This window comes from Poromitra crassiceps, assembly GCF_964638095.1.
Source record: "Poromitra crassiceps genome assembly, chromosome: 1".
NCBI lineage: Eukaryota > Metazoa > Chordata > Actinopteri > Beryciformes > Melamphaidae > Poromitra > Poromitra crassiceps.
Window position 1 is genome coordinate 89,483,211 of NC_139623.1, and position 8,418 is coordinate 89,491,628.

An 8,418-nucleotide genomic window follows, 5' to 3' on the forward strand; every position below is an offset into this window, starting at 1 on the left:
TTATTAATTAATATCATTAATCGTAATTGAGGAAAAAGTTTGAAATAATTACCTTTAGTAAAATCCTTTGAAAAGTGTCATTGCTTGTTTAGATTTTGTACTGTCAATCATTTTGAATGTGAAAAGAATGTACGGTATTTTTACTACTACTTTTATGCAAATACTAAACAATAATGATAATTCAACAATAATCCACACTTTTACTTCTATGCCTAGTTCCTACTGTAATTTTTTCTACAGTAGGTGTTGTTTTCTTCAATTTTCAATGTATTATTCCTAAAAATACTATCTGCATTTTATTTCCGTATTTCCATTTTGGGAGTGAAAGCACTGGTTTCAATGCCCATGAATCAAGAAGAACAGCTAGAACAAAACATAGATGAAAAGAGCAAGATAAATGTCAAAGCAGAGACACTCAATAAGCAGCACGTTGTCTCAGACTCAAGGTTACAATGTACCCGTTTTCTTCTTATTATTTATGCCCTCTGTGTAGAGAATCTGCTGACAAACCGGTTGAGTTAAAAGTGCTTTATAAATCAACCTGACTTGACATTATATCATAAACTTCCTTTGGATTGACAGCACCCAACCAGCCATTAAAACAAAACAAAACTGTCATCATCTTGTCCTGCCCATTCACACACAATAAGCACCCTGTGTGTGTGTGTGTGTGTGTGTGTGTGTGTGTGTGTGTGTGTGTGTGTGTGTGTGTGTGTGTGTGTGTGTGTGTGTGTGGGGGGGGGTTCTGCATGTAAACTTCAGACATATTCACAGATCAAGTTGAGCAGCATACTGATCAATCACTAAAAGTCACACACAGGATTTAACCAACATTGTGCAACTGAAAAACAGCATGTGAGTGATGTCAACATACCAGGTGTCTGAGACACTGTCATGAGCCAAGGCAACAAACACACTGATAAGTGACAGATGGAGACAGTTTTCTTTGGTTATCTGCCAACAAGATGCAATATTTACCAGCCGTGACAGTGTGGCTGCTATTGCTTTCAACTTGAGCATTTGTTTTCACCTTACGGGTTTGTGTGTGGCAAAAATGGCAAAATGTGGGGACTAAAACACGCCATTTCACCGCAAAGGAGGTGGTTGGGCTTAGGCATGGAGTCACTGGGGTTAGGGTTAGGTTACGGTCAAGTCGTAAAGTCATGAAAAATTGAGGAGGCGACCCAATGCGAGCCGACGAGAATGTGCATCAGGCACACAAAACAGAACGTGTTTTAGGGAGTCCTGCAAAATGTGGTCCTGGAGACTCCTATTTTAGCTTGAACTACAACAGAAGCGGCGGTTTTGAGTACTTTGCCAGGTGTTTATATGTCTGCCAGCCTGTGGGCAGATTTTGTCAATGTGACAGCGTCAAAACCGTGCAAAATGATGTCACGAAACTTGACGCGTGTGGTTGAGATCACAATGAAGGGCGAGATGATCAGTCACCTGCTGTAGATGCTGTGTTAGCTGCTCTCTCTGGCTCTCGGGCTGACTGGGGATCAGCCTCTCCTTCTCCTCACACCTCCTCCTCAGCTCCTCCACCCGGCTCCTCTCCTCCTCCAGGCTCTCTTGCTCCTACAGAAAAGAGTGAAGCAAGAGGATATATATATATATACAGTATATATATATATATATATATATATATATATATGTGTGTGTATGTGCGCGCGCGCGCGTGAGCAGAATTTTGTCCGGCTACAGCTATGCCATTTTACGTGCGATCGGGCTGAAACATTCAGGAAGTGTAAAGAGCACCCATGCGACCTGACGGATCCGGATTTTTTTATTAGGTAATTGCCCTAATTACCTAATTATGTGAGGTCACTCGAGCAATGTATCAGTGATGATGTCATCAGTGATGTCATCCTTCCTGGCTGAGCAGACTGGGTGGGTCTAATACCACATTCATGACAACTTGGACCGCCGGAGGTTTCATCTCGGAACCTCCGCCCCTGGCATATTTGCGTTCACGCTGCACTTCCCTGTCGGAGGGAAAACACTGGGAAAAACCAAGGGAGGTGGGGGGGGGTAGACTGGGTGGGGGGGTCCAACTCCCACGGGGGAGGGGGTGTTCTACTAATAAGAATGATAAGTGCCGTGTGTGTGTGTGTGTGTGTGTGTGTGTGTGTGTGTGTGTGTGTGTGTGTGTGTGTGTGTGTGGGCATAGTGGGTGGGTCCAAATCCCACAGGTCCACTAGTATCTACTAGTCTTGTGTACATTAAAAATGAGAAGTGTCCGTCTGTAAGTGAGTGAGCAGAATTTTGTCTGGCCACAGCTATGCCATGTTACGTGCGATCGGGATGAAAGTTTCAGGGGGTGTAAACAGCACCTGTGGGTGACCAGACGGAGCCAGATTTTTTTATTAGTTAATTGCTCTAATTACCTAATGATGTTATGTCATCAGTGATGTCATCCTTCCTGGCTGATCTACTATAAGGCCCCATTCACACACAATCCTTCCCGCGCTCCATTCATAGTCAATGGCTACCCCCATTGACTATGAATGACCGGCTCCAGCAGTGACCAACGCAGGGGTATGCATGAAAAGCATGCAGAGGCCGTACGGCGAGAGAGCTCGGGCGATCTAACTTTTGGGGGATGCAGCCCTACGTCACGCTCCGCTGGCCAATCTAGACGCCACACACACACACACACACACACACACACACACACACACACACACACAGAGCTCTGCTGTTTCACTCCTCTTCTCTCTCAAAACTGTACAAATCCTCCAGTTAGTTTGTCAATGAAAGCCTGCCTGCCTCAACACTCGTCTTTTCCTGGTTCGATGTACAGAGACCAGAAGACACTCTATTTTCACTTGTCTTTTCCTGGTTCGCTGTTTTGAAGGGGAGAAGGCAGAAACTGTTTCACTCTTCTCTTCTCTCTCAAAAAATACTCTTCACAAACTCGAATAACTTTTATGCCTTTTGAAGCATTTAAAAAAAACGCATTTATGTTCCAAAAGTCATAAAAGTTGTTCACGTTTGTGAAGATTATCATGCAGAACCCAGGTTTGCGTTTCCAAAAACTTTTGTTAACCACAGACCTTATTTTATGCATTTAAGTGAAATCCCCATTATAAAAACCCCATAGACTTTTCCACTGAAGAACCCGGAAAATACTTCCGGACTCATTCCTAAGTTGCCCTAATTACATAATGATGTGATGTCATCAGTGATGATGTCATCAGTGATGTCATCAGTGTGATTCAAAATGAGAAGTGTCTGTGAGTGAGCAGAATTTAACAGCTATGCCACTTTACGTGCGATCGGGTTGAAACTTTCAGGGGGTGTAAAGAGCACCCGTGCGGGTGACCTGAGGGAGCCGTATTTTTTAATTAGGTGATTGCCCTAATTACCTAATAATGTGATGTCACTCCAGCAATGATGTCATCAGTGATGATGTCATCAGTGATGTCATCTATGCATGACACCGTGACATCATCAGTGATGTCATAAGTCACTGATGATGTCATAACATTGTGACATCATCAGTGATGTCATAAATCCTTCCCTGCTGAGGTTATAAATTGGAAGACTCTTCCAATCAAACCTGAACCTGCAGTGACCACCAACAGCTACCAGCGGCAGCAGTTTCCGGACTCACAGACAACAGAAAGGAGGGAAACAATAACAAAAAAAGACCTTGAAAAAGAAAGACCAGAGGAGTCACACAGACACCTCCTTTGCAGAGAGAGATCACGCAGAGGACCTTCACACAAGACAAAACCCACAAGCGCAGACAGAGAGCCATGGTGGAGTACTACCATATTTTAGGAGTCCAGAGAAATGCATCGCAAGAGGACATCAAAAAAGCTTACAGAAAACAGGCGCTGAAGTGTCATCCAGACAAGAACCCTGACAACAAGGAGGCAGAGAACAGGTTCAAAGAGCTGTCAGAGGCATATGAGGTGCTCTCAGACCAAAGCAAGAGGGATGCTTATGATCGATACGGCAAAGAAGGAAGCCGTTCTCACAATGATGATCACTTTGGTGGCGCAGGCTTTACATTCCGTAATCCTGCGGATGTTTTTGAGCAATTCTTTGGCTCCTCAATTGGACAGATGGGTGGAGGGGCTAGGGTCGAGTTCATCGACGGTGTAACAATAATCACAACACGGATTGTGGAAAACGGCCAGGAGCAGGTCGAAGCGGAGGAGGACGGTCAGTTAATCAGTGGCCAGTACGGCTGGACTTAAGACCACACTAGCTGCGTCAATTCGATGACCATGTCCAGTTGAGTTTCAAGTTAACACCAGGTCGAAAGGGGGTCAAGACCAAGTTAAGACCTAGACCAGAACTACTCCAGTCCTATTAAAGACCAGCACGAAGGGCACAAAATGCATTTCCAAATGTAAAAATAATGATGAAAGCGTTTCTTAAGAATCAACAGACATACGTAGTTCTATGTGCAATTGAGCTCAATAATAAACCCTTCAACAACCAACTAATCAATGCATCAGACTTGGCTAATCATGATTGCCGTTTGTGAAGCATTACATTACACAGATCTCTCTCTACATGTGAAATCTCTCAAACTATGTTTGTGGCAGTGGGGAGAAAATAAGCCAAACAATAAATAAGCCATCAATAAAATTTGTAATTTTCTACTCAAGACGTTAGATAGGCAGGAAGAACTTGAGTCAATAGGTCCAAGGTGTGAAAAGGTGCCCTGCAAATCAATCCACCACCTTAATGGACACCAGTTTCAGATAAGTTGGTCCTACACAGAGCAGCATGTGTGCACGTCGTCCCAACACAAAATGTTCAAATACAGACAACCTTACTTTCTGGGTGTTTACTGGACATACCATCTAGCTGGCTGCCAATTACAAGTCTACTGTATAGAATATCCTTTATAGTAAGCAAGACTTTTCAAAACAAGTGTTACAAAGTGCTTTACAAAATAAATAAAATATATTATACATTATTATTAGGGATACACCGATCCACATTTTTTCACTTCCGATCCGAATCCGAATCCGACCTGAATTTGGATATCTGCCGATACCGATATTATGCCGATACCAATATTTTTTTTTAATATACAGTATAGGCAAAGATTTGGCCAATTAAATCTTTTTTTTAAATATACCTTGCAAAAAGCAGACAAAATTAAGAAAATATACAAGGCAAAGAAGGATACTATTATACATGGGCAAATTACGGCCAGCGCCCCCTGTGCGGCCCGCGCTGAAATTGCAAAAGGGACATTTTGTTGACCATGAACCATGAGAACAAAAGTAAAAAAAAAAAAAAAAGCTGGCAAGGCAAAAACATTTAACACATTCACTGCCAGCCTTTTTTTTTTTTTACTGTAGGTAGGTTCTGCCAGAGGGTTTTTTTGAGGATTCTGGCTCATTTTACAAGAGCCGAGGATTATTTTCTGCTTGGAGTTTGTGAACACAAAGTTCACAAAAGTACTAATAGAATGTGTGCTTTCTCTGTCTAAAAGAGTTAGTTTGTAGAGTTAGTAGTTATGTAGATATTAGCCGTTGAGTACAGCATGGTTTCAGCTGTCTGAGAGTGAAAGCTGAGATAATCGCAGTTTTGTGAAATTCAATCAAACAGGCAGAACAGTCACTTTAACCATTTATTTTTGGCATCAGTGAGAGATCAGACATCTGAACAATATAGTTCTGAACACCCTCTCCTTTAAACTCCTCCCTCCGTGGGCGTGTCTGGTGGCGTTTGTCACAAGCCAGTTTCTCCTGCCTGTCTGAGCAGTGAGCAGCCTCCCTCTCTGGCGGCCCCTCGTCGGCGAGTGTGGCGAGTGTGGACTGTGGATGGGACTCAATCGTTTCTTGGATTTTCGGTTGAGAGCTTTGATGAAGCTTTGTGCGATTCTAGGCTTTATGCTGCCGACCCAGTCTATTTTTGGAACCCCCCACCGTTGTGCGCCGGTGTGCAGCAGCGTGAAAGCGTTTTCGCCTACAGTATGAGAATGAGGCTCGTTCGTTTCTGGGTTTTCGGAATGCGTGCGATTCTGGCCTTTCTGCGGGTGTTTCAAAGTGTGTTTCACCCATAATCTATTATGCAAATTTGCAATCCCCCACGCCAGCACCGCTCTCCGCTCTCAGTGTGCTGCTGCTGGCGCGGCCGCTCTCGGGCGAGTCTGGTGACTGATGACTGTAAAATCGCCAAGCCATTTCCTTGAGAATGGCTTGCTCCCGCGGCTGTTTTTGGTTGGCTTTCTCTCTGTCGGGAGAGCACTGTCGCCACTTAGTTGGTCGGTAAAATAGATTATACACATTCAATACTTCCAATATTTTTATAGGAGACGTGGGGGACATTGATCCACGTAGCACCGTCAAAAAAAAATATTTTTTTTTTTGACGAGTCAACTCGTCATTGGCAGTGAACGGTTGGATTGTGTTTGACGAGTCAACTCGTCATTGGCAGTGAACGTGTTAAAAAGACACAAAAGCTTCACAGCTGTGACCAAAGAAAAACAAAATTTGATTGATTTATTGTACATACAGTAGATGTAGAGAGGCAAAGTGACCGCCTACTTCCTGCTTCAGCACTGTACCAGAGATTTTCACCCGCCACACACATAGTATACTTACTGGTTCAAACCCAACGGTACAGATATATTTAGAAACAGGAGAGATCGCATACCATGTCACTGCGACCAAAACGTAAAAAAAATGCGGGTGTCAAGAAAATATTTTTTCTATGTTTTTTTTTTATAACGTTATAACGTTAGCTGAACCGTTTGGTTTGACGAAGTAAAACAATTTTATAAGTATTTTATGAAATGTGTATGGGAAAATAAATGGCGGATGAAAATCTCTGGTACAGTGCTGATTCTGAAGCAGGAAGTGATGTTCCACTTTGCCTCTCTGTATGGTGAGCATCTCTTACTTTGTGTCTGTCGGCGTGCCGGTGCCTCTGCCTGAGCCTGGCCTCCTCCTGCAGAGCGTGCAGCTGCTGTGTGTGTCTGTGCAGCTGGCTCTTCTCCGTCTGCAGCTCGCCTTGCAGCAGAGCGATCTCCAGCTGCAGCTGAAAGGACAGGAGACGTGAGCTGAGGCGCGGAGGTCAATCATAGTGACCAGAGCTTGGAGCGAGAGACAGATGTGCATTCCTTTACTTTGAGTATGTTGGTGTTTCTGAAATGACCTAGAGTCCTAGGCATCCTTCAGTCTTTCCGAAAGGTTATTGCTTATTTTTGTCCTGTGGTCAGCAAATTAACGACGATTATCTTTGAAGAGCTAAGGCACACAGCTTTCTGTTGACATTGTCAACAGTGTGAAAGATTGACGGCTCAATACCAATACAGATAATTGAAGTAGGGATGTTAATGATTAACCGGTAGTCGGTTAGCTGCCGTTAAGAATGTAACCGATTAAAATGAATTAACTGTTTTGACCGACGTTGTATAATATAGGTAGATCCATGGTTGTATGTATCACCTCAATGTCCAGAGCGTACACTGTGTTATTCCACCAGTCCAGCAGAGGGCATACCTCACTCAAACAATAGAAGGAGTGGTCACGTGAGGAAGTAGTCACATGATCGGTGGACTGAGATTCAGGAAACAAACAAACCGAGAGACCAGATAGCAACAATAGCAAGATGAGCGCGCCTGCTAGTGCTAGCAACAAAAGAGCGAAACACAGCCCAGTGTCGGAGCATTTCACGCTAACAGGCGAAAATGTCAAGTGTAAATATTGCGACGCCGTTCTCAAGTACACCTCTAGTACCTCGTCAATGATATACCACGTTAAAACTCAGCACCCGACAATTGCATTGCCAGGCGAAGATGGAACATCGTCCTCCCAGCAAACTATCGTATCTCTAATTGCCAAGAGAAGCTGTAGTGATGTCCGAGCAGAGAAAATAACACAGAAGATTTGCTTCATGGTGGAAAAGGACATGCTGCCATTAAGCATGGTGGAGGGCAAGGGATTTTGCGAGCTACTTGGCTTGATTGAACCAGGCTATAGCGTCCCGTCGAGAGGCACAATAACTACCCGTATTGAGAAGCCGTACACAAAACATAAAGACGGGCTTAAGGAGCAGCTACGTTCAGCCGACAAGGTGGCTATAACAACTGATTGTTGGACGGCTTTAACCACCGAGAGTTATATCACTGTAACATGCCACCACATCAACAAAAGTTAATTCTCTGAAAGTAATAGCAGGATGCATTTTTGTTTGGTGAGGACGACAAAAGGTCTTTTAAGTTGTGATTATCTTTGAAGAGGTTGACAGTGTCACCTCACCAGGGTGGCAAAAACATCTTTTAAGTTGTCTTTTGATGTAATGCATTTTGCTTGTTCTTTTATCATCTTTTATCATCTTTTTTTTTTTCAGACTTGGAGTTGTGCGCGCTACAACCTTCTACTTCTTCCAATTGGAATGGCCAACTGCATCTCAGCATCTCCTCACCTCAATCTTTAGCTC

General features: G+C 43.5%; 1 protein-coding gene across 2 annotated transcripts in view; it reads right to left on the minus strand.

Annotated features, from left to right (window-relative positions):
- The window catches only part of phldb3 (pleckstrin homology-like domain, family B, member 3), a 57,251-nt gene that overhangs the window by 21,454 nt on the left and 27,379 nt on the right, over positions 1 to 8,418 (minus strand). For both annotated transcript variants that reach the window (XM_083648740.1, XM_083648739.1), the window contains exons 3-5: positions 8,404 to 8,418; positions 6,877 to 7,014; positions 1,450 to 1,578 (exon numbers count right to left, since the gene is read on the minus strand). The exon at positions 8,404 to 8,418 is cut by the window's right edge and continues 96 nt beyond it. In XM_083648740.1, coding sequence (XP_083504866.1) covers positions 1,450 to 1,578; positions 6,877 to 7,014; positions 8,404 to 8,418 — 282 coding nt within the window. The remainder of the gene's footprint in view (positions 1 to 1,449; positions 1,579 to 6,876; positions 7,015 to 8,403) is intronic.